This window comes from Gopherus flavomarginatus, chromosome 8 (assembly GCF_025201925.1).
Source record: "Gopherus flavomarginatus isolate rGopFla2 chromosome 8, rGopFla2.mat.asm, whole genome shotgun sequence".
Taxonomy (NCBI): Eukaryota; Metazoa; Chordata; order Testudines; family Testudinidae; genus Gopherus; species Gopherus flavomarginatus.
The window spans coordinates 58,892,897-58,919,252 of NC_066624.1; the positions used below are offsets into that span (position 1 = coordinate 58,892,897).

At 47.9% G+C, this 26,356-nt stretch overlaps 1 protein-coding gene across 1 annotated transcript in view; it reads left to right on the forward strand.

Moving 5' to 3' along the window:
* The window catches only part of LOC127056907 (galactose-3-O-sulfotransferase 2-like), a 61,302-nt gene extending 38,599 nt beyond the window's left edge, over nucleotides 1–22,703 (forward strand). Inside the window, exons 3-5 of the mRNA XM_050965238.1 lie at nucleotides 19,101–19,187; nucleotides 20,096–20,336; nucleotides 21,879–22,703. Of these exons, the coding sequence (XP_050821195.1) occupies nucleotides 19,101–19,187; nucleotides 20,096–20,336; nucleotides 21,879–22,703 (1,153 nt within the window). The remainder of the gene's footprint in view (nucleotides 1–19,100; nucleotides 19,188–20,095; nucleotides 20,337–21,878) is intronic.
* Nucleotides 22,704–26,356: the final 3,653 nt, after the last annotated feature.

The window sequence follows — 26,356 nt, forward strand, 5'->3', positions numbered from 1 at the left end:
ATCCTGAGTGCGGGTCACAGGACAGGTTTAGGAGGGTCACAAGTGCAGGGTTGGCCATAGGGGGTGGCAAGTAGGGCAGTTACCCCAGGCCACATGCCACAGAATCTCTGCAAAACTAAGTTACACGCTTCAGCCCTGGGCAGCAGGGCTTGGGCTTCAGACTCAGCTCACAAGTGAAAAACAGGCTCAAGTATCATACTGAAATGTAAGTATAATATTTATATTCCAATTGATTTATTTGATAATTATATGATAAAATGAGGCAGTAGCAATGTTTCAGTACTAGTGTGCTGTGACACTTTTGTATTTTTATGTCAGATTTTGTAAGCAAGTGGTTTTTAAGAGAGGTGAAACTTGTGGGTATGCAAGACAAATCAGACTCCAGAAAGGGGTACAGTAGTCTGGGAAGGTTGAGAGCCACTGCTTTAACCTTTCCCATTTTTTCCTTTTTTTTTTCACTGTTTCTTGCTGTGGAGGGCACAAGAAGCAATTTGGGAGGTGAAATCCACCCTTCACCAAGAGCAAGGGTGCAGGGTTTGTTGCACAGCGCTCTTCCCACAGCTGCTGCTCCAGCCAATGGTCTGGAATAACAACCACAGTCTCACTGTAGCAGTTAGACAAGTCACTGGTGTGACAGGTTGGATCACAGAAACCCCATTGGGAGCTGCCACCTGATGTGCCAAGACTACTTCTAGCCCTTCCTTCCCTGCCAGCTTGGGAACCCAGCACTCTGTCTTGCTGAGCCAGACACTCCCGTCTACTCCAGCAAAGACCCAGAGTCTGAATTGCTTGCTCCAGTGCTGAAGGGTTTACCTGAAAGCAGCTAACAGAAGTGTTCCTGTCTTTAACACTCAGATGCCCAACTCCCAATGGGGTCTAAACCCAAATAAATCTGTTTTACCCTGTATAAAGCTTATGCAGGGTAAACTCATAAATTGTTCGCCCTTTGTAACACTGATAAACAGATATGCACGGCTGTTTGCTCCCCCAGGTATTAATACATACTCTGGGTCGATTCATAAGGAAAAAGTGATTTTATTAGATACATAAAGTAGGATTTAAGGGGTTCCAAGTAGTAACAGATAGAACTAAGTAAGTCACCAAGCAAAATAAAATAAAATGCTCAAATCTGTGTTTAATCAAACTGAATGCAGATACTCTCACCCTCAGAGATGCTTCAGTAAGTTTTTTCCTCAGACTGGACACCTTCCAGACCTGGGCACAATTCTTTCCCCTGGTAAAGTTCTTGTTCCAGCTCAGGTGGTAGCTAGGGGATTCTTCATGATGGCTCCTCTCTTCCCTTTGTTCTGTTCCACCCCTTTGTATATCTTTTGCATAAAGCGGGAATCCTTTTGTCCCTCTCTGGATTCCCACCCTCTCCTTCTCCATAGAAAGACACCAGGTTAAAGATGGATTCTAGTTCAGGTGACACGATCACATGTCACTGCAAGACTTCATTACCCATTTGCCAGCACACACATATACAGGAAGACTTACAGCTAAAACAGAGCCATCTGCTGACAGTTGTCCTAGTTCATGGGAGTCACCAAACCACCATTAATGGCCCACACTTTGCATAATTACAATAGGACCTCAGAGTTATATTTCATATTTCTAGTTTCAGTTACAAGAGTGATACATTTATACACAAACAGGATGACCACATTCAGTAGATTATAAGCTTTGTAATGATAACTTACAAGAGACTTTTTGCATGAAGAATATTCCAGTTACATTATATTCACTCATTAGCATATTTTAATAAAATTATATAGACTGCAATGTCACAACTGGGTCTTCAAAAATGTGGATCTTCACCTCACCTCTGGCCTGAATCCTAAGTGACCATGATGAGACTTGGGGTTCAGCCTCCCAGGAATCCTGGGCCCAGCCTTATTGGGGTTACAAAGACCCCGCCGCTCAGGAGAGCAGAAGGGGAGTCCTCAAGGTCAGGCAGGCCTCTGGGTAATGGAAGTGGGAGCAAGGACTCAGATCCTTTCACTAGCCCATTCTAACAGGGTAGTGCAGAAGTCAGGAAAGTTCTCAATAGCAGGACCATCCCCTCATTTCATTTAGCAAAGAGCTGCCTGTAGTGGGAGGCTGTCATGGTATCTTTCCCCAAGCTGAACCTTAGAGTCCAAAAGTTGGGGTACCAGCATGAATTCCCCTTAGCTTAATTACCAGCTTAGATCTGATACACTACCACTACCCAAAAATATATAGTGTTTTGGGGCACTCTGGTCCCCCCAAAATCCTTCCCTGGGGACCCCAAGACCCAAATTCCTTGAATCTTACAACACAGGGGAGTAAACCATTTCCCTCCTCTTCTCTTCCCCTCCAGGTGTTCCCTCCCTGGGCTCCTGGAGAGAGAGACAGATTTAAGCTCCGTGAATCTAAAACAAAGGGATTCCACCCTTTTCCCGCTCCTTTATCCTTCCGTATTAAGTACAGACTCAATTCCCTTGAGCCTCAACAAGGGGAGAAAATCAGACAGGTCTTAAAAGCAAAACTTTTAATAAAAAGAAAGAAAAAAAGTAAAAGTTATCTCTGCAATTTAGATGGTAAAAGTTACAGGGTCTGTCAGCTTATAGAAACTGGAGAAAAAGCCTCCTCCAACAGAAATACAATTTAAAATACTTTCAGCTAAATACACATTAGAACTCTACCAGCCAGATACACATTTGCAAATAAAGAAAACCAATTAAAAATACTAAACCGCCTTTCTACTTGCACTTACTACTTGAATAGAAAATTAGAGTCTGTAGTACGTCCGGTCCCTCTCATATCCCAGAGAGAACAAAACAAAACCCAAAAAACACAAACAAAGGCTTCCCTCCACCGAGATTTGAAAGTATCTTGTCTCCTGATTGGTCCCCTGGTCAGGTGTTTGGTTCCCTGTTTGTTAACCCTTTACAGGTAAAAGAGACATTAACCCATAACTATCTGTTTATGACAGAGACCAATGGCATATAGGTCCTTAGCAGCAAGGATTCACTCCTTGGACACAAGTCAGATAAAAGAGAAGGGGAAAAAAAACCTTCTACCTTGTTAATTTTAAGAGGAACCCCTAGGTGTTTGAACCTGGACCTTTTTGCTGCCAATATCACCTGGCAGAAGGGTTACATACATGTGCGAGGCCAACAAAAACTGGAGGTGTAATACAGCAAAATGTGACTGACAGTTAGACCCAGGCTGTGTAGTTGTGTACATGGGTGGCAGGTTTACATAATTTTTGGTGATGCCCAAGTGGATCCATGCCATCCATAGGGGGGCCCCGTGCTTCAGGGGGACGTGGGGTCCAGGGTGGCCTAGGGGGTTAGCGGAGTGCCTGGTGCCAACAGCAGCAAGCAATCCTGCTGTGCCCCGCCTCTTCCCACCCCATCCCCACTCTACCTCTTCCCCGAAGGCCCCGCCCCTGAGCCATGCTGGGAGCCAGCGAGGTGGAGCTGAGTGGGCTGGGGCCAGGTCACTCACTGCTGCCAGCGCCAGGCCCCCCGCTAACTCCTCAGGACACCCTGGATCCCGTGACCCCCTGAAGCACAAGGTGGGGTAGGCACCACCATGTTGTACGAAGAACACTTGACAAAATTATCGGACTTAGTGACATTGGGGGCAGGGGGAGGGGAGTATTATGTCATTCAATCATTCAATCTATAAAATAGCACACATTTTGCCACACTGAAAAAGCCCCAGAAACCTAGCTAATAATAATAACAGTAATGAAAAATGTGTGCATACTGCATATGAGATTATATGAGAAATGAAAATGAACTTGTTTTGGGATTTTACAAGGCACTTATATCATTTAAACACATTTGGTACCCTGAGTAATGATAACACTTCTTGCAAATCACATAAATAGGAAATCTATGATCCCCTTCCCTCACTCCATTGCAAAGGCACAGGGGTTATTGCTGGTTGCCCTAGGGCTGCAGACAGGTCCAGCTTTAGGCCAATTCCGCTGATTCCCCAGAATTGGGCCCCACGCCTAAGAGGGCCCCGTGCCTAAGAGGGCCCCGTGCCTGTGCCTAAGAGGGCCTCGAGCCTTAGGCACCTTTTTAATTTTTTAATTTTTTTTACATACCCGGCGGTGGTCTGGGACTTCGGTTGCATGTCGGCGGCAGGATGCCCTTCACTCGCTCTGGGTCTTCGGTGGCATTTTGGCGGCAGGAGGGTCCAGAGCGAGTGAAAGATTCCCCACTGCTGAAGTGCAGCTGCAGACCCGGACTGCCAATGGGTATTCAAATAGGGCCCTGCAGTTCCTAAAGCCCTATGGGCAAAACATATGGAAAGAAGACGATCAGTTTGTATAGAGGGCTGAAGGAGACTCCTATAGTGCATTAACAATAAATGCATCACCATTAAATATGTTACAGAGATAAGAACCTGTAATGACAGACTTTACTTCATGAGAAGCTCTAGAGAGGAGTAATGGTAGGGGCAAGCCTACGGAGACCAAAGGGGCTGGTAGAGGGAGCAGACAGAGAACAAGGGTAGAGGTAGAGTCACTGCAGGGTTGACCCAGTCTTCTGCCTCTCCCCTGTGAGTGGAAACACTGATCACTATCACTATAGGAGGGAACAGTAGAATGGAATGCCCAGAAGAATGAATGACATGAGGACAATTTCCTGAAGTGACCTTTACCCTTGCAGAGCTTTTCTAGCTCCAACATTTACATTTCTACAGAGGGCGGTTTGGCACATCTTCCATGTGTTTTTGAACCAATGGAAAAAAACAGGTACAATTCAAGTGACTTTATAATTGCCTCTGAAACCGAGTTAACAAAATAAATGAGCTTATGAACAACCACAAAATATATTTCGCAAGTGAAAACACTATAAATGGACTTCTTTGCAAAGAAATTGTAAGTTTTCTTACAGGAAAAGCCACAAACTGTCTGGAAAGGAAGAGTAGATAGAATTACTTGCCTTAGTGAAATTAAATACCCAGAGAATTGCTGTGCCTGTGATGACAATGACTGGGGCTTGCTCACCTGTGGCTCCCCCTCCCCATGCTGTGCAGGCACGGCCAGGCAGGTCTGCCTCTGCAATAGAATGTGAGCCTCTCAGTCAATGGGCTGGGGGTGACAGGATGCAAAGGAGGAGATTGTAGGGAGCGCTGGAGCAGGGGAGGCAGTGGAGGAGGGGAGCTGTCTGGCACAAGTGGGGGCTCTCTGGAGAGGGGTGACAGGGGCTGTTGGAGGTCTCTCGGGGGGGCAGAGGGTTTTGTGGGTCTCTGTGGGGTGGGGAGGAGTGATGAACGGAGCCAGCCTCAGCCTGGGTCTGCTCTGCGGTGTGTGTGTATGTTGCTATAGCCCCCTCAGGAAGCCCCCTCTGTACTGTGTATTTTATGTCAGCCCCAGGGGGCCCATCACTGCTCCTTTCCCCACCCACGGCTCCATCTGTCTGTCCCCAGAACCCCCGAGCTGTGTCTATGTGTCTCTGACAGGGACAGACTCCTGGGGCTCTCTCTGCCTGAGGCTCCCTCCCACTCCCTGCTGTGGAGAAGTGGCCAGGCAGCTCTGGCGCTGGCCCCTGCAACTCCAATTGGCCGGGGTTCCCTGCCAATGGGCTGGGAGCTGGGTCAGCTCTGGGGCCTCTCCACAGCATGCAGCAATTCCAGGGATAGAGGGAGCTGCCCCCGAGGTGAGAGTGCCCCACTTTTTTTTTTAAATAGAATATCAGGGTTGGAAGGGACCTCAGGAGGTCATCCAGTCCAACCCCCTGCTCAAAGCCAAGCCATGGTGTGGGGCCCCCCAAAGCATGGGGCTTGTGGCCCAAACGTTGGTGGAGTTGGGCCCACCTTCATGAATATTGGTGCAACATGGGCACCACGGGCCCATATAACTCGCTGCCTATGGCTATGTACAAAAATATGGAGAGATAATATACAACCATCAACGGGCAACAATTGCAATTCCCTCCCTGTCCTCCAGTGCCAGGACTATAGCCTTACTCTTCGCTGTCAGGAAGAAGATGGAGGCATAATTCTCTCACTCTGAGCTATGTGAGTGCGTGTGGCTTCCCTTCAAGATTACAAAAATCATGAGATCCTCACTGATGGTTTTCCCATATCTGCCTCCTGATGCATGAACTCCCAGGGATGGGAAGAGGGTTTGCACCTGTCTCTTGTTCTCCTGTGTATCGGCAGTGTCATCTCAAAGCTCCTCTTGCCTTATAAAATAAGTTGCACCTGCACCCAGTGGACACATAGCCACTCCCTTTGTCCCAGCCTGTCCCAGCCTTTCATAGATGTGATTGACTGCTAGAAATAGTGGCACTAACACGAGACACTGGAGAAGCTGGAACGAAAGGGAAGTGTATTTGGCTGGTTTGCAAAGAACACTCATTCAAGCTTACTGTGGTGAAGTTGGAGACAACATGAAAAGCCTAAGATGCTCTTGGAGGTAAGAAGACAGCAAGGGTCAAAGAAGTGATCGTGGGGGTATGATTAAGAAATAGTTTTATAGGAAGCTTTAGTGAACGTGTTGCCTAAGCTGTGTAAATAGTTCATATGTCTCTGAGCTCAGCCCTGGCTTGATCCAGGGCCAGAGATTAATTGTAAACTGGCTGTTCCTTGTTGGGATCCAGGTGTAGGTGCAAAGCTGGGAAAGCAGCCTTTAAGGAATATTTTAAATTAAATCACAGTGTAATTTTGGCATGTCTCTGAAGCTGCTGTTTCCTTCCACTTTGATCCAAAGGGTCAAGAGTTTGTCCAAATTCTTTTTTTAACATTTACATATAACATTTGAAATATCAGAATATCAGCGTTTGGCACTATAGTTTTGGCAGACACGGCACTTTCAGCTAGACCCTTGTTTTCAAGTGCTTTTATAGCCCATTGCTCAGTGTTGCGTGGCCCCTCTGGGCAGGGGTGGCTCCAGGCTCCAGTGCACCAAGTGCGTGCCTGGGGTGGCAAGCCGTGAGGGGCGGCCTGCTGGTCGCCATGAGGGTGACAGTCAGGGAGCCTTTGGCAGCATGCCTGTGAGAGCTCCACCGGTCCCATGGCTTCGGCAGCAATTCAGAGGCGGGTACTCCGAAGGCGCGGGACCGACGGACCTCCCACAGGCCTGCAGCCGAATCCGCGTTACCAGCAGACCTCCTGCAGGCATGCCGCTGAATCTGCATTACCAGTGGACCTCCTGCAGTCATGTTGCCGAAAGCTGCCTGCCTGCCGTGCTTGGGGTAACAAAATACATAGAGCCGCCCCTGCCTCTGGGACGGATCCACCAATGACTTGACTCTTGTACAGCACCCAGCTGAAGGATCCTTTAGTTCACGCTGCAGAAGCTCATAGAAATGTAGGGCTGGAAGGGATCTTAAGAGATCATCTAGTCCATCCCTCTGTGCTTAGGTAGGATTAAATATACCTAGACCATCCCTGTAGCCTGTTTGTCTAGCATGTTCTTAAAAACCTGCAATAACAGGGTTTCCACAGCCTCCCTAGGTAACCTCTTCCATTGCTTAATTATCAGGTAGCCTAAATCTCCCTTGCTGCAAACTAAGCTGATTACTTAATTGTGAGGCTTCCAAGGGGCACAAAACCAGGCCTACCAATCTCTGGGCAGACGGTTAAAAATAATAGAGCACAAACCTAAAGTTGGTCGTGAGTTCTAAACTTAGATTTCACCAACCAACTGCACCAAGTGCAAACTCCTCAGATGGATTAACAGCCTTAAACACAGTCACACATAGCCCTCTTGGTTACTCCGGTCTGTCTTGTCACCGTGTTTCTGTGATAGATGGCCTTTAAGACAAAGAATCACAGCAATATTCAGGTTACTCCCAATCCCAAAGGACCAGTCACTTACCCCAGGTCAATTGCGCCTTAGGTCTCACATCAAGACAATACTTGCAGCAAATCCTATAATAAATTATACGAAGATTAATTAAATAGGAAAATAGAGAGTTAGTTATGAGGTTAAAGCAAGTGACTATGGATCCACGATCTCTTTCTTATGCCAAGGAAACCCCTTGTCCGCAGGCCTGCGCAACCTACGGCCTGAGGGCCGCATGCAGTCCATGTGGGCTCACTCTGCGGCCCGCGGGGGTGTGAGTAGGTGGCCTTACTGTGCGGCCCACATGGAGTGAGTAGGCAAGCCAAAGGCCAGCTGGCAGGACAGTTGGCTGGCTGGCCGGTGGGCTGGGTGGTAAAGGGGCCAGTGTCAGGCTGGACTCTGGACAGTGAGGGTGAGCCAGTGGCAGGAGGTGGGGGCAGCGGCAGCAGCAGCAGGTGAGATGCCAGGCAAGTGAGCTGGCAATGGGGAAGGGATGCAGGGGAGGCGAGTTGGGGGGGGACCGGAGAGCCGGAGGGGGGCCTGAGGAGGCGAGCAGGGGGGCTCAGGAGACAGGTGGGGGAGAGGTGGCTGAGGAGACTAGCAGGTGGGAGGGCAGTTGGGAGAGGGAGGCTTTTCTGTTGTTACACGGGCAGCAGGTGAGCCGGAGGCGGGGGAGGGGGGGCTGAGGTGGTGAGCGGGTGGAGGGCAGTTGGGAGAGGGAGGTTTTTCTGTTGTTATACGGGCAGCAGGTAAGCCGGAGGCGGGGAAGGGGTGGCTGAGGTGGCAGGCGGGGGGGCAGGTGAGCCAGCGGCGGGGGAGGGGTGGCTGAGGAGACAAGCGGGTGGGGGGCAGTTGGGAGAGGGAGGCTTTTCTGTTGTTACACGGGCAGCAGGTGAGCCGGAGGCGGGGGAGGGGGGGCTGAGGTGGTGAGCGGGTGGGGGCAGTTGGGAGAGGGAGGTTTTTCTGTTGTTACACGGGCAGCTGAAGAGTCGGGTGGGAGGCAAGTGATCCAGTGGCACGGGCGGGGTGGCTGAGGAGGCAAGCGGGCGGAGGGGGCAGTGGTGGGGGGGCAATTGGAAGAGGGAAATGGCAGAATGCCCCTGATGATCCCAAATGTTCAAGTAACTGTCCCAGACTGGTAAAGAAAAATGGGTCATTAAGGCTTGACAGTCTCTGGGGGGAATCACTGCTAATCCCAGGACCAGACAGGTGCTGTGTCTGGATCAAGGGTTCATGTGGCTGTCTTCACCGCAGGAACTGCTTCCATGGAAAAGCCACATTAGGAGGACCCTTAAATGTATATTTAGCTTCTTTCTATCTCGCAGTCAGAAGAAGCTGGCCCCATGTGCACTCACCCAGCTCTCTGGACTCAATCTCACCACACTTTGGGAACCTGTGCAGAAGAGTCTGTTCCCAGCAGTGCAAAGGGAAAGTGAGGACAGAATCAAATCAAATGTCCATCCCCACGTTAGAGAAGAGAGAACTATGACATACTACACATAAATCCGAACCACTTTGTTAGCTGAAGAGTTTGTAAATTTTAGAGGAGCCCTGTTAGCCTATCAACAAATCTCACTTACAAATACTCAACAGCTTTCCTAAAAACCCAAAGGCAGGACAGTCTAGAAATGAACAGGTCAGGGATCCAACCCCACAGCCATATCATTCTTCCCTGTTCCTCAGCATCCCCCGTGCCCTGCCCCCAAGAATACTAGCCACATCCCACCTGATCCAGGGCCCCACCTCTTCCTCTGCAGAGCAACACTTGCCGCAGAGACAAGGCTCAGCAGAAGGACAGTTTAAATAATTTACAGAGTCAATGTTATAAACATGATACAGGTCTTTGTGATCCCCCAGCTCTCTCCCAGTAACACCCAGAGGCCCCCATCCAACTCAGCCAGACACTTGATGTTTGGAGCCAAGCCATTTTTTGGGGTAGGAAGCTAGGAAAATGTTCAGAAAGGGAATGGTGGATATTTGTGAAATAACATAATTGCAAAACCCCTTTTCTGAAGGTTACCAAACCTCCCAGACAAATCCTACCTGGCCTAGGAGAGCTCAGGGGAATCTGGTAATTTTTTAGAGAAGTTACAGGGAAGTTAAAAAGGGATCTTAGTTGTAAGTTAGAATCAGTCTGAACTATGGAGTGGCTACCACTGGCCCATTACATCTGGGTGAGCGTCTCTATAGCAGCATTGGGCCTGATCTGGCTCCTATCCCCTTTCCAAGGGCTGCAGCTGTCTGGAGGTGCTGCCTTCCATGGGTAAGTCTACACTACGGGATTATTCCAATTTTACATAAACCGGTTTTGTAAAACAGATTGTATAAAGTTGAGTGCACGCGGCCACACTAAGCACATTAATTCGGCGGTGTGCGTCCATGGTCCAAGGCTAGCGTCGATTTCCGGAGCGTTGAACTGTGGGTAGCTATTCCGTAGCTATCCCATAGTTCCCGCAGTCTCCCCCGCCCCTTGGAATTCTGGGTTGAGATCCCAGTGCCTGATGGGGCAAAAATCATTATCGCAGGTGGTTCTGGGTAAATGTCGTCACTCATTCCTTCCTCTGGGAAAACAATGGCAGACAATCATTTCGCACCCTTTTTCCCTGGATTGCCCTGGCAGACGCCATAGCACAGCAACCATGGAGCCAGTTCAGCTTTTTTTTTTACTGTCACTGTATGTGTACTGGATGCTGCTAACAGAGGTGTTACTGCAGCGCTACACAGCAGCATTTGCTTTTGCATGATAGCAGAGATGGTTATCAGTTGTTCTGTACCCTCTGCTGCCATTGTAAATTAGCAGTAAGATGATGGTTATCTGTCATTCTGTACTGTCTGCTGCTATCATGGGTGCCCCTGGCTGAGGTCAGCCGGGGGTGCAAAGGCAAGACTGGGAATGACTCCCCGAGTCAATCCCTCCTTTATGGTTTCTAAAAATAGAGTCAGTCCTGCCTAGAATATGGGGCAAGTGTGCTAGAGAACCAGTGTATCAGAGAGCACAGCTGCTCTGTGTCAGATCCCGCAGAAATGATGAGCTACATGCCATTCATGGGGGGTGCCCCTGCAACAACCCCACCTGTTGCTTCCCTCCTCCCCCAACCTTCCTGGGCTACCGTGGCAGTGTCCCCCCATTTGTGTCATGAAGTTATAAAGAATGCAGGAATAAGAAACAGTGACTTGTTAGTGAGATAAAATGAGGGGGAGGCAGCCTCCCGGTGCTATAACAGTCCAGGCAGGACATTAAGCAGTGCGGAGGAGAGGAGCCCAGCATGCCGCTGCTATGATAGTCCAGGCAGTACAGAATCTTTTCTTTACACAGGAAAGGGAAGGGGCTGATGGAGCTCAGCCCCCAGTTGCTATGATGAGGACGGTTACCAGCCATTCTGTACCATCTACTGGGAATGACCAGGAATCATTCCTATTTTTACCCAGGCGCCCCAGCCAACCTCACCTGAGGCAAGCCCGGAGCACTCACGGGCTGATGGTGACAACGGATAGCAGTCATATTGAACCTTCTGCCACCAGGAAGGGGAGAGGAGCGGATACTGCTCTTCACTGCTGTAGCATCACGTCTACCACCAGCATTCAGTAGACATAGGGTGACATTGAAAAAAGTCAAGAAACGATTTCTTTCCCTTTTCTTTCACGTGGTGGGGGGAGGGAGTAAATTGACCAGCTATACCCTGAACCACGCTGGACAATGTGTCTGAACCTACAGGCACTGGGAACTCAGCCAAGAATGCAAATAGTTTTCGGAGACTGCTGTGGACTGTGGGATAGCTGGAGTTCTCAGTACCCGCTCCCTCCCTCTATGAGCATCCATCTGATTCTTTGGCTTTCCGTTATGCTTGTCATGCAGCACTGTGTAGCCTGGAGATTTTTTTCAAATGCTTTGGCACTTCGTCTTCTGTAACGGAGCTCTGATAGAACAGATTTGTCTCCCCATACAGCAATCAGTATCTCCTGTACTGTCCACGCTGGTGCTCTTTTTGGATTTGGGACTTCATCGCCACCCGTGCTGATCAGAGCTCCACCCTGGGCAAACAGGAAATGTAATTCAAAAGTTTGCGGGGCTTTTCCTGTTTACCTGGCCACTGCATCCGAGTTCAGATTGCTGTCCAGAGCGGTCACAGTGGTGCCCTGTGGGATACTGCCCGGAGGCCAATACCGTCGATTTGCGGCCACACTAACTCTAATCCGATATGGTAATACCGATTTTAGCGCTACTCCTCTCACTGGGGAGGAGTACAGAAACCGATGTAAAGAGCCCTTTATATCGATATAAAGGGCCTCGTAGTGTGGACGGGTCCACAGTTAAATCGGTTTAACATTGCTAAAATCGGTTTAAACGCTTAGTGTAGACCAGGCCCATGTCTTCCTCATTCACACCTCATTCATTCAACAGCACAATCGATTACAAAGTGGGGGGAAGATCTTATTCTACTTCTAGTAAAAAGACATTTTTCTTTTACCTTAATTATACTGCCTCAGGTGCCCGCTATAACATATTACCAAAGTTCAATACAAAGTCATATAAAAGTTATACAAAAATGCATAATGCAGAGATTTATCTACAACTGCGTTGATTGACTGCTGTATGCAGTAATATAGTGACCCCTGGGTCTTTGAATGAGGCTTCATACTCGGGGGGGGGGGGCGTTCAGCGGCAAGTCGGAGGTGAGCAGGTGGGCAAGGGGCGGGTGGGCAAAGAGACGAGCAGTGAGCCAGCAGAGGTTCTACGGGTGGGCATGGGGGTTTCTGGCAGGGGAGGGAGGAGGTGAAAGGAGGCGAGTGGGGATGAGGGACTGACTAGTAGGGACGCAGCAAGCTAGTGGGGGACTAGAGGGTGAAGAGGGGTGTGATGGTGGGGCCGAGCAGGGAAGGGGTGGGTCCTATGTTACTGCTGTGATTTGGTCGCCCTATATACGCCATTTCTTCCCCTCTCTACACTACAGGCTTCCACAAACTGTCAGTGCCTTCCTAGTGTGCCATATGCCATGAGATATCTCTTCTCTTTGTGTGTGACTGTTTCCCTTGTGTGTGAATTTATTCAACAAAATCTAGTGCATCCTGCTTGCTTACACGAGTGCTGGGGGCAAGGGTATTTCGGCGGGGCTGGGTGGCGCTGGGGAGGTGGGTTTCAGCGGGGCGGGGGAGGTTCAGCCCTCAGCTATTTTCTTTGGAGTAATATGGCCCTCACTGCTTTATGAGTTGTGCAGGCCTGCTAGGGTCTGTGTACACTGCAAAGAAAAACCCACGGCTCGCCTGTGCCAGCTGACTCAGGTTCGCAGGGCTCAGGCTGCGAGGCTGTTTAAATGCAGTGTAGACTTCACAGGGTCCTAGAGCCCGGGATCCAGCCCAAGCCCATAAGTCTATACAGCAGTGAAACAGCCCTTTAGCCTGAGTTCTGTGAGCCCAAGTCAGCTGGCACGGGCCAGCTGTGGATTTTTCTTTGCAGTGTAGACATACCCCCAGAGTCCAAGCAGCATAGAGATCCTTAAGTCCTTTTGTTGGGGGGTTTCATCCCCCTTCTGCCAAGTGCTCTCAGCTGATGGGAAAAGTCCATTCATGTGATTCATCTTCATGGGGAGGGAAGCAGAACAATGAGCTTTTAGTCCTTCTGTTGACAATTCTGCAATCCAGATGTAGGGAGTTTCCAGTTGTAAGATCCACCCAGAGCTGGTCTGGTATTGCTGGGTCTCCTCTTTTGGAAGGCGCGTAACAGTTTCTTGTGTGGTGATTCATTCACTGGCTCATGCTTAGGTTTCCCAGTCCTCTGGGATTGTCTTGGAGCCTCAGGAATTAAAGATTAATCTTTAATTAAATAGTATGTTTTGTGATGAAAAATCCAGAGTATGTCCAACCAAAATTAGCAAGCCTACTCATGCTACACCTGCACAAATATTACATTACGGATAGTACAAGTGAGCTTAATGTACGCAGCAACTCACAAGCATTCGACAGAGTCCAGACACGAAACACTTTCTTATCATTCTAATACCTGTCCTACCAATGCAAACCTCCAGGTGAGCCAGACAGAGTCCAGCTATATATCTGGAAGTATTCAGCTGAGTCACGGGGACCTTGGCATGGGCTGGTGCCTGCTAGGCCAGTGTCACATTTGTGTCCTACCTTCAGTGGACATGGAGGACAATTGAGCAACAATAATATGTGTAGACAGTGGAGGTCCATAGTGCTGAATAGCCATGATCACAGTTTTCTTTATAACAACTTTTTACATAGTTGAAGACTGTTGTCAGGGTCCTCTCTTCCCCTCACCCAGCTCTCCCACCCCAGCCTTCTCCTCTCTGGACTAATCATGTCTGGTTCCTTTAACATTTCCTCAATGGTCATGTGTTCTAAACCTCTGATCATTTTTATAGCTCTTCTCTGGACTCTCCCAATTTGTCCACATTTCTTGGTATAGCTCTGGAGGTCCGGGGTTTAGTAATTGGAAACAATTGAGATGGCCTTTGTGACATTTCTCCTGCTTGTTCTCAGCCCAGAGATGATCTTGGGTGTTAGGTTTGCCTGAGTTTGGTTATCTCATAAATAACCACAATGAAGAATTTCACCACGTTTTTGCACTCTATAGCTCAGTTGGTTTCTATTAAAACTTCAGTTTACCATGGTTTGACTCTCAAGCCTCGGGCCTGCTTTGAAGGAACCTCGTATAAGATAGAAAAATTCTAAGCAATCTCCGGAGGTGTGGAGATCCAAACCTACACACTGCCTTGTAATCACACATAGTTTGATGCAGTGAGGGCCAATACATTCCTGATGTTACTCCATTGAAGTAAGCAGAGCTACACTAGGGATGAGGCTGGACCCATGTGTTTTAGAATAACAGTCTATTTGATGTACCTGTGCTGAAACAGGCACACAGGAATAACTTGTGTCTAAAGTGTAAAGTTTGTCATAGTGATTTGCCAACAACCAGACAAAATTAGTCACATATTATTTGCAACAGGCTGGATCTTCAGTTGGTGTAAGTTAGCACAGCCCCTTTGACACCAGGGGAGACTGTCTCGGTGACTTCAGGAGAGCTGTGTCAGTTTGTACCATTGGAGGATTTGGCCCTATAGTTTAGGTTAGAACACAGTCTCCCCCAGCCAGCCCACTGCCATAAGGTGACTGCCAGAGCTCCAAGGTGAAGTTCTGGGTCGCTGGCATCTCCACGCACTCATTCACCCTGTCCCTGCAGGGGAAAAAGCTGCAAGATTTTCAGCAGGCACATGTGCTCCTCTTGGATCCCTGGCCTTGGCTTCAGCAGTTTCCCCAGAGCATTGTGAGATACTTCCCTCCAGAGCTGTAACTAGCTATTTTTGTGCCTGAGGCAAGGATATAAAATTGCACCCTCCCCCCTCCATATAATTTCATAGTAGTTACTTTGTAAAAAAAAGATAACTACGTAAACAAGAAAAATAACAGTAATAGAACGTTTATTTATTTTAATCATAAGTTCCGCATACAAAATCAGCTAATACATATAAGGTTTGCATCATAGTGCATGTAACATAGCAGAACCCCTACTGGCTCACTGCTCGCCTCTTTGCCCACTCTCTCACCCCCAACTCGCCACTCACCCTCTCGCCTCCCCCAAGTATAAAGCCTCATTCAAAGATCCAGGGGTCCTATATTACTGCACACAGCAATCAGTGTCGTTGTAGATAAATCTCTGCATTATGCATTTTTGTATAACTTTTATATGACTTTCTATTGAACCTTGGTAATATGTTATAGCAGGCCCCTGAGATAGTATAATTAAATTAAAAGAAAAATGTCTTTTTGCTAGAAGTAGAATAAGATCTTCCCTTTCACTTTGTAATCAATTTCCTCGTTGAATGAATGAGGTGTGAATGAGGAAGGCATGGAAGGCAGGCACCTCCAGACAGCTGCAACCCTTGGAGAGGAGCTGGAAGCCAGACCAAGGACAATCAAACTGGTCAAGTGGGCTGACTAGAGAAGAGCAGACATACTGATGGCCTAGGGTTCAGGAGCAAGCACCTTCCTTTGGGAACACCCTCTTTGCAGCATTGGGACAACCCCCAGCCCAGAAAAAAGCAGCAAAAAGGACCAACAGACACAGTCCCAGATTTTGAATTTGGGAGATTTGCCTCCCTCCACCCACTGATTTGCCACTTGCCTCCTCACACACCCCCCCACCAAATATCAGGGGCAACAGGTTTGTAGAAATTTTGGTGGTGCCCAGAATGCTCAGAGCCTGACCCCCTTGAACTCTGACCCCCACCTACCTAAGGCTCTACAAGGGAGTTTGGGTGGGGGGAGGAGGTCTGGGGTGCAGGCCCTGGGTTGGGGCAGGGGATTGGGGTGTAGGACAGTTGAGAGGTCGGTCTCTGGGATGGAGTTTGGGTGCTGAGTGCAAGCTCCGGGCTGGTGCACGGGGTGGGGTGCAGGATGGGTGGAGGGGCGCAGGCTCTGGGAGGGAGTCCAGAGGGCTGGGTGCAGGCTCTGGGAGGGAGTTTGGGTGCTGGGTGCAGGCTCTGGGTTGGGGCTTGGCCTCTGGATTCACGCTCTGAGACAGAGTTTGGGAGCAGGGGAGGGTGTGTGGGAAGAGGTGGAGGTGCAGGTTCTGGGACAGAGTTTGGGTGCTGGGAGCAGGCTCAGGGCTGAGGCATGGGTGGGGTGCAGGATGGGTGGAGGGGTGCAGGCTCTGGGTGGGAGTGCGGAGGGCTGGATGCAGGCTCTGGGACAGAGTTTGAGGGTCGGAGAGGGGCTGTGGGCTCCGGGAGGGGGTGGTGGGTGCTGTGGGGAAGGGGACTGCCATCACATGTGGCTTCCTTCCTCCCCTGCTGCCCCTTGCCATAGCCTCACTGGGGGTGGGGGATGGGGCTGCCCCTTGCCCAGTGTTTGCAGGAGTGGTGGCTGCGGGGGGGATGGGGTGGATCACAGACTCAAACACTCACCGAAGCCCCAGCAGCTGCTCAGGTGAGTGGGGCCCACTGCTGATGATCCTGTCTCCCACTGGAAGCCCCCTCGGCGTCTCCTCCATGTGTGTGCCAGGGGATGGGAGGGCTGCAAAGCATGTGTGTGCCTCCTTTCCCTCCCTCCCCGCAATGTGCAGCAGCCAGGAGAGCCACATGCAGCTCTCGTTCTGGCAGGGACGCTCCGGGATTTTTCTGTGCCCCTTAGCTTTGCGCGCCCGAGGCAAGCGCCTCACTCACCTTGCCCTCGTTACGGCTCTGCTTCCCTCACTCCCCACAGTTCCTGAACAGCAGTGGTTCCCCATCCTGGAGACCAACCTAGAGCTCTCTTACTTCCCATGTGCTACCCAGCTGACTTCAAAGGATTCATTGACTGCAGGCAGTGTGTGTCAGCACTGAATGAGTCCCCTTGTGAGCAGGCTTGTAAGGGTGATGTCCCCTAGCTAAGTTCCCTCTAAGCTGCACAGTTGCCTATTAAGCGCATGCAGGTGTTCAGGGCTGTGGCGGGAAGAGATGCCTCTCCCCAAGCCCTGGACCTACTATGGAGCCCCTCCTCTGGCCTCAACCCAGCCTGGCCCTGAACCTGCTGCCAGGGGACAGGCATCCCTCCCCAGACCCAACCCAGCCCCGGCCCTGCTGCGGCCAGGAGCCCCTCCCTCAGCCCCACCCAGCCCAGCCAGGACCTGTTGTGGCCAGGGGAGAGGTGCCTCTATCCTGCAGCCCAAGTGCTGCTGCGGGGACAAAGAATTGAGGGGGAGTCCTCTCTCCCCACCGTAGCCCTAAGGAATCCCACTGCACCCCAACTGCCTCATCCCCAGTACCACCCCAGAACCTGCACTCCCAGCTGGAGCCCTCACCCCACAGCCTCTCAACCCTCTGCCCCAGCCCTGAGCCCCTCATCCTCAGCCCCACCGTAGAGCCTGCACCCCCAGCCGGAGCCCTCACTGCCTCGCACTCCAACTCTTTGCCCCAGCCCTGAGCTCCCTCCCACACTCCGAACCCCTCATTCCCATCCTGCCACATGAATTTTGTTATGTGCACCAATATGGAGGTGATGTGTGACACATCACCTCCATATTGGTGCACATAACAAAATTCATTCCGCACATGGGTGGGAAATATTAGAGGGAACATTGCCCTACAGATTCAGCTGGGCTGAGAAAAAGGGGCATCTGAGCAGGTTGACTGGAGGGGATGGAGCTGGTCTTCGCTCCAAAGACAGAAAAAAATTATGACATGTATAGAGGGTATGGAAGGGCAAAATAAACCAAGTTGCAGGGATACAGCCCTTGTGAACATAGTATCAGAGGGGTAGCCGTGTTAGTCTGGATCTGTAAAAAGCGACAAAGAGTCCTGTGGCACCTTATAGACTAACAGATTATTGGAGCCTAAGCTTTCGTGGGTGAATACCCACTTCGTCACCCACGAAAACTTAGGCTCCAATACTTCTGGAGCATAGTTACTGAATGGAGGAGCTGCCTTTGTTGTCGAGGGTTGTGGGTGCAGCTGGAGAGATCAAAGGTCTGTCATATCCATTTTGGAAGGTGGAATTCTAATCAGCTTGCGATTTGCGATTTGATAACTCTTGCGATTTGATCATGAGTGTTTTTTTTAAAGCCCCAGCTCCTGGGGTCATGCTTACCTGAGATGCTCTGCTTTCTTTTGTAAAAAGGGAAGTTTTTGTAAAAAGGGAATGTAACTGTTACAACACAAGTGCTCTTGGTTTACTGCAGAGAACAGGAGTTACTACCAGGGCAGGAAAGGCAGATGCTGATTGATGTGCTCACGCTATCTAACAACATGGAGAGGCCAGAAAAGAGGCAGCTGTAACAGCCATTAAGGGATTGTCTGCACAAACATTTAGCTTGTGACAACCTGGACTGTAAATCTACCCGTCGCTGGCCTTCCATGCACTAAGTGACCATGTGGACCCTGCTGACGTGAACTAGCAGTTCCCTAGTGCACTTCAGTCTACTCCCTTTTCAAAGTAGGGTAGCTCCTCTGACTGCCAGACACTGGGAATAGCCGACGGGATGAATTACGGTAAATTGTCCTGTTCTATTCAGTCCCTCTGAAGCACCTGGCACTGGCCACTGGTGGAGACAGGACACCGGGCTAATGAACCATTGCGCTGACCGACTATGGCTGTTCTGATGTTTGTATCAGATTGCACACCAGAACTTTAATGCGTGTCAGCAGGGTCCACACAGACAGTTGCATGCAGCAGGCTAGGGGGACAGATTTTCACCAGCTTGCCGCAAACAAAATGTTTATGTAGATAAGCCCTCAGTTACAAACAGTGGCAGGAAATTTGGTGTGGTTTGAATTGGGAGGACATTAAATTTTATTTTGGACTCACTGGATCTCTGTTTCTTTTGCAGGCATTTCAGACTCCTGGGGCTTGTTACTCTTTGGCTGGGAGTCATTTTTCTAGCTGGGTTCTTCTATACGAATGTAAAGATCACCTCGTAAGTCCACTTTGTATAGTGATAGAACAAGTAAGGAGAACTTGCCATGTGCCCTGTCTGTGCAGGGGCAGCAAGATGATCCATCATATCTTATATTTTTGGATTGCTAAATGTAGCCCTAAGCACAGAGACTAGGGCTAGGATTTTCAAGTCTGAGGGCCTGAAGTTGGGCTCCTAATTCTATATCTAGCACCTAAATAAGTGACCTATCAACAGTGTAGAGCGCCCAGCAGCTGGGAGTAGCTGCAACAATACTAACACAGCAAGGGGAGTGAGCAGGAGAAGTCAGAGCCCCTCCCAACCCCCTCAGTAACAAATAAGCTGATTATTGTGTGGAGCTGAAAGAGCCATGCAGACTGGCATTCGGAGCTAATGAGGGCAGAAGAGGGGTGTGGCTCATCTATGGTTTCTAGAACTACAGACAAAGTGCTGGATCTTTAGCTGATGTCAGTTGTCATAGCACCATTGACGCCAAGGGAGCTATGCCTATTTACACCAGCTGGGGATCTGGTCTTCAATAGAGCTATGGCCAATTTACACCAGTGGGAGATGTGGCCCATTGACGTCAATGAGGCTATGCTGATTTATGCCACCTGGGGAATGGAACCATTGAATTCAATGGAGTGATGCTGATTTACAGTAGCTGGGGAATGTGCCAGCTGAGTTCAGTGGAGTGATGCTGATTTATGCCAGGTGTGGAGCTGGCCCCAGTTATCCCAAGGAAAGGTAGTTCAGGTTAAACTTTGGTGGCTTTGGAAAAGTAAAGTGGGAGGGGCAGGAGGGTAGGAAATGGCAGGGGAAAGCAGCACTGTCAGATGGAAAAAATGGATTATACAACACTAGAGAAAACATTTCCCATGTGCTTTAAGTTCCTACAGAATGTGGAGGTTTTCCACTAAGCACCTGAGACCCAGTTACCCCCAGACGAACGTGATGTTTCTCAAGACCCACAAAACTGCCAGCAGCACAGTCATGAACATTCTATTTCGGTTTGCAGAGAAGCACAATCTGACCTTAGCCCTTCCTGCTGGCCAAAACTACCACCTGGGCTATCCTCATCGCTTCATGGCCCAGTTTGTAGAGGGATTTAAAACCATGGGACAAAGCTACAACATCATGTGCAACCACATGAGATTTAACCTCCCAGAGGTGAGATCCTGGACAGTAGCAGTTGGGTGTGCATCCTGTGAAATGACTATGGTGCTGTTATTATCAGGGATCTTAGTTTTCGATGATAAAAAAACAAAATTCACCAATAAAAAAACTTAGAAATCCATGTTTTTTTGGTGATTAAAATGAAATTCTGAACTTTTGTTATCCTGGCCACAGTATATAAAGGTATCAGTTGTACACAATGTTTAATTGATATATTTACAATTTTAAAGCAAGCTTGCAGTTGGAGCCCTGGCCATTCTCCTTATTATCTGAATTGTTTATGATCCGATCTGGCCTTGGTCCCAATTAGATCAGATAATCAGGGTTCCACTGTATAGGTTTTTATTTTCTCACAAATGTAAAAATAAAGATTCTCTGTAAAAATGAAAATTTTACATTTTTTCCATAGCAAACAGATTTCTAGGATCCCTGGTTATTAGCTAGCACTAAATATCACTCTGCAGAGGCCTTTCTCTTCAAGAAGCGCATTGCAATTGGCATGTAAAATGTTTTACGAGTTAGGAATTAATACGTAAGCCTTCAATCACAAAGATCACTAGTACTGGGGAATGGCCGTCATTAGCTGGCAATTCCTCTAAGAATCTTAGAATTGACAATTATTTATAAAACAAACAAACAAACAAACAAACAAACAAACAAACAAAGACTGGAGTTACCTTGTTTGGCTCAGGGAGGACCCTTTGCTTTGGAAAATAGAGAGTCAACTTCTAGGCCTGGCCATGATCTCTCTGTCTTTCTCTCTCTTCTTGATGGAGTAACTGGGGGTGAATTCCACTCCACGCTCATAAATCCCAAGCATTCAGACTCTATGTGGAGGACACAAAGAGCAATTTGGGAGGTGAAATCCACCCTTCACCAAGGGCCAGGGTGCAGGGTTTGTTGCACAGCACTCTTCCCACAGCTGCTGCTCCAGCCAATGGTCTGGAATAACAGCCACAGTTTCACTGTAGCAGTTGGGCAAGTCACTGGGTCTTCATAAATGTGGATCTTCACTCCATCACTGGCCTGAACCAATGTGTCCCTCAGCATTAGCCAAGTGGGGCTGGCCTTGAGCCCACCTCCATGGTGTTTAGGGGTGCACAGGTACCTCAGATACGATACCCCTCTGTGATTGTTCAGCCAGAAAACCCCTCATGCAGCCCAGCATAACATGCCAAACTATTCACTCAACCCTAACAGGAATGAGAAAACTCCGCTTCCATATGCTTACTATAGTGAGTGGCCAAGGGCCATGTGTGCTGGTTTAGCTATACCAGTACAGCAGTGCTGGCAAGCCTTCATAGCACAGAGAGAGAACCTGACCAGTTGCCTACAACCTGTCAGTACAGTGCTTGTACTTAGACTTTTCCACCGTGACTATGTTTTAACCCCCTGCAAATGATCTACACTATGCTTCTTCTTTTGGCCTGTTTACCCTTAAAGTTAAGTAGGAGCCATTTTTGTATCACAAAACCTCTCCTATGCATAAGCAAGAGATACATTAATGTTCACATTGTGCTGTCTCTTTATAAACAGGTCCGAAAAGTAATGCCAAACACCACCACCTACTTTTCCATCATGAGAAACCCAATTTCACTGATGGAGTCCTCCTATGCCTATTTTAAATTTTTTACACCAGCATTTAGAAGGTCAAAGGATGTGAATGAGTTTCTGGCATCTCCATGGACATATTACAATATGAGTGAATACACAGATAATGTTCATGCGAGGAACTACATGTGGTTTGACTTTGGCTATGATAACAATGCAATGGACACTGAGGACTATGTGCAGCGTGTCCTAGCGGAGATTGAACAGGCTTTTCAGCTGATGCTGCTAACTGATTATTTTGATGAGTCCATGGTCCTGCTGAAGGAGACTTTGGGCTGGGAGATGGATGATGTGGTTTACTTCAAGCTGAATTCCCGAAGCCAGGACACTATCAAAAGCATGACCCCTGAGAGCAAGGAAAAGGTAAAAGAATGGTGCTCATTGGACTGGAAGCTCTACCAACACTTCAACAGGACCTTCTGGAGGAGAATTCAGGAGACAATAGGACTAGAAAAATTGGATCAGGAGGTGAATCTCCTGAGAATGAGACAAAAGGAACTTATGGAGCTGTGTCTCTTGAACCCAATGCCGATAGATAAGACCAAGATCAAAGACAAAAAACTTCAGCCCTTCCAGTCAGGGTGTGCAAATATTCTGGGCTATAATCTTAAAGAAGACATGGCTAATGAGACTCTGAGAACCTGCCTGAGACTAATCACACCTGAGCTTCAGTATATGTCATATCTGTATGCTCGTCAGTTCCCAGAGAAGAAGAGGAAGAGCATAGCCTTTTCCTTGTGGCGGAGGTGATAGTGTTGGTGGATTGTTATAGATTCATAGATTCATAGATTTTAGGGTCAGAACGGACCAATGTGATCATCTAGTCCGATCCCCTGCACATAGCAGGCCACAGAACCCTACCCATCCAGTTCTATAACAAACCCCTAACCTATGCCTGAGTTATTGAAGTCTTCAAATTGTGGTTTGAAGACCTCAAGCTGCAGAGAATCCACCAGCAAGTGACCCATGCCCCACGCTGCAGGGGAAGGCGAAAAACCTGCAGGGCCTCTGCCAATCTGCCCTGGAGGAAAATTCCCTCCCGACCCCAAATATGGCGATCAGCTAAACCCTGAGCATGTGGGCAAGACTCACCAGCCAGCACTCAGAAAAGAATTCTCTGCAGTAACTCAGATCCCATCCCATCCAACCACTGGGCATACTTATCTGGTGATAATCAAAGATCAGTTGCCAAAATTTGGCTCTCCCATCATACCATCCCTTCCATAAACTTATCAAGCTTAATCTTAAAGCCAGATATGTCTTTTGCCCCCACTACTCCCATTGGAAGGCTGTTCCAGAACTTCACTCCTCTAATGGTTAGAAACCTTCATCTAATTTCAAGTCTAAACTTCCTAGTGTCCAGTTTATACCCATTCGTTCTTGTATCTACATTGGTACTAAGCTTAAATAATTCCTCTCCCTCCCTAATATTAATCCCTCTGATATATTTATAAAGAGCAAGCATAACCCCCCTCAGCCTTCTTTTGGCTAGACTAAACAAGCCAAGCTCTTTGAGTCTCCTTTCATATGACAGGTTTTCCATTCCTCGGATCATCCTAGTAGCCCTTCTCTGAACCTGTTCCAGTTTGAATTCATCCTTCTTAAACATGGGAGACCAGAACTGCACACAGTATTCCAGGTGAGGTCTCTCCAGTGCCTTATATAACGGTACTAACACCTCCTTATCTTTGCTGGAAATATCTCGCCTGATGCATCCTAAAACTGCATTAGCTTTTTAAACTGCCATATCACATTGGCGGCTCATAGTCATCCTGTGATCTACCAGTACCCCAAGGTCCTTCTCCTCCTCTGTTGCTTCCAACTGATGCATCCCCAATCTATATCTAAAGTTCTTATTATTAATCCCTAAGTGCATGACCTTGCACTTTTCACTATTAAATTTCATCCTATTACTATTACTCCAGTTTACAAGGTCATCCAGATCTTCCTGTATGATATCCCGGTCCTTCTCTGTGTTAGCAATACCCCCCAGCTTTGTGTCATCCACGAACTTTATTAGCACATTCCTGCTTTTTGTGCCAAGGTCGGTAATAAAAAGGTTAAATAAGATTGGTCCCAGAACCGATCCTTGAGGAACTCCACTAGTAACCTCCTTCTAGCCTGACAGTTCACCCTTCAGTACGACCCGTTGTAGTCTCCCCTTTAACCAGTTCCTTATCCACCTTTCAATTCTCATATTGATCCCCATCTTTTCCAATTTGACTAATAATTCCGCATGTGGAACCGTGTCAAATGCCTTACTGAAATTGAGGTAAATTAGGTCTACCGCATTTCCTTTGCCTAAATAGTCTGTCACCTTCTCAAAGAAGGAGATCAGGTTGGTTTGGCATGATCTACCTTTAGTAAAACCATGTTGTACTTTGTCCCAATTACCATTGACCTCAATGTCCTTAACTACTTTCTCCTTCAAAATTTTTTCCAAGACCTTACATACTACAGATGTCAAACTAACAGGCCTATAGTTATTCGGATCACTCTTTCTCCCTTTCTTAAAGATAGGAACTACGTTAGCAATTCTCCAGTCGTACGGTACAACCCCTGAGTTTACTGATTCATTAAAAATTCTTGCTAACGGGCTTGCAATTTCATGCGCCAGTTCCTTTAATATTCTCAGATGAAGATTGTCCGGGCCCTCCAATTTTGTCCCATTAAGCTGTTCAAGTATGGCTTCTACCTCAGATGTGGTAATATCCACCTCCATATCCTCATTCCCGTTTGTCATCCTTCCATTACCCCTAAGCTCCCCATTAGCCTTATTAAAGACTGAGGCAAAGTACTTATTTAGATATTGGGCCATGCCTTGGTTATCCTTAACCTCCTTTCCATCCTCAGTGTGTAGCGGTCCCACTTCTTCTTTCTTTGTTTTCTTCTTCTTTATATGGCTATAGAACCTTTTACTATTGGTTTTAATTCCCTTTGCAAGGTTCAACTCTACTTGGCTTTTAGCCTTTCTCACTTTATCCCTACATGTTCTGACCTCACTAAGATAGCTTTCCTTGCTAATCCCACCCTTCTTCCACTCCTTGTAGGCTTTCTGCTTTTTCTTAATCATCTCTCTGAGATGCTTGCTCATCCAGCTTGGTCTACAACTCCTGCCTATGGTTTTTTTCCCCTTTCTTGGGATGCAGGCTTCTGATAGTTTCTGCAGCTGCGACTTAAAGTAATTCCAGGTCTCTTCCGCATTTAGATCCGCAAGTTCTTCAGTCCAATCCACTTCCCTAACTAATTTCCTTAATTCTTTAAAGTTAGCCCTTTTGAAATAAAAAACCCTAGTCCCAGATCTATTTTTGTTTATCCTTCCATCTAGTTTGAACTGAATTAGCTCATAATCACTCGAACCAAGGTTGTCCCCTACAACCATTTCTTCTATGAGGTCCTCACTGCTCACCAAAACCAAATCTAAAATGGCATCCCCTCTTGTCGGTTCTTCAACTACTTGGTGAAGGAATCCATCAGCTATCACATCCAGAAAAATCTGATTGTTAATATCACCCACAGAAAAATAATGCTTATAACATTCCTATCACCTTATTCATGTACCGCCCAGAGATGTGTGTTTACATTTTTGTGGCCCAGTGGAGTTAACCCATGAAATTTCCTTAAAGAGATTTCAGATCCGTGAGTAGGGTGGGGAGACAGGGTGTGTGTGGCAGGAACACAACACTCCCCAGCTGACTCTCTCTGGCATATGGTTCCCTGGACATCTTTGCTTGCTCCAGCCTACACTAGGGGCTGGGCTGGGGTGAAATTGGCTAAAGAACCAGGGAACTGTGATTTATTCCCTGACTGCCTACTGTCCCTGCTGCACAGAGCAGATACTGGCCTTTCCTCTGTGGGTGAAATACAAATTTAAATCACAGCATCAGGTTTAATGCAAATGCCTGCACTGATCTTGTTGTAAATGGAAAATACTTCAGATAAGTGACTCTGCAGGAAATTCCCCTTTCCCATTCTAGGCTGACCCAGGGATTGCCCGTGCAGTACAGGTCAGTTTTGTGCACACAGACATTGCAAAGACCAAACAGCATGTTTAGCAGGCCTGAGGGAAAGCTTTATATTTCAGTTTATTTGATTGTACTTTATATCACAAGCCAGTGGAACTGAGCTCACAGGGTGTAACATGCTGGTTGTTGGAAATACAGGAACAGACTCCTGAGATACAACATCCCTTTGAATCTGGAATATATTAGCCCTCCGCTCTAAGAGAAGTCATACAGAACTCGCCTGCCATGCTCCTCTGTCCTGGCTATTCAACGGGAAGTGGAATGGTCAATCAGAATGATACACAGGCTTCAGAACTCCAACTAAAGATGTAAAATATTTTGGCCACATAGTTTTGTCCATTTTACCTCATATAAGAGATAAAAGGCTTTCATGAGAAT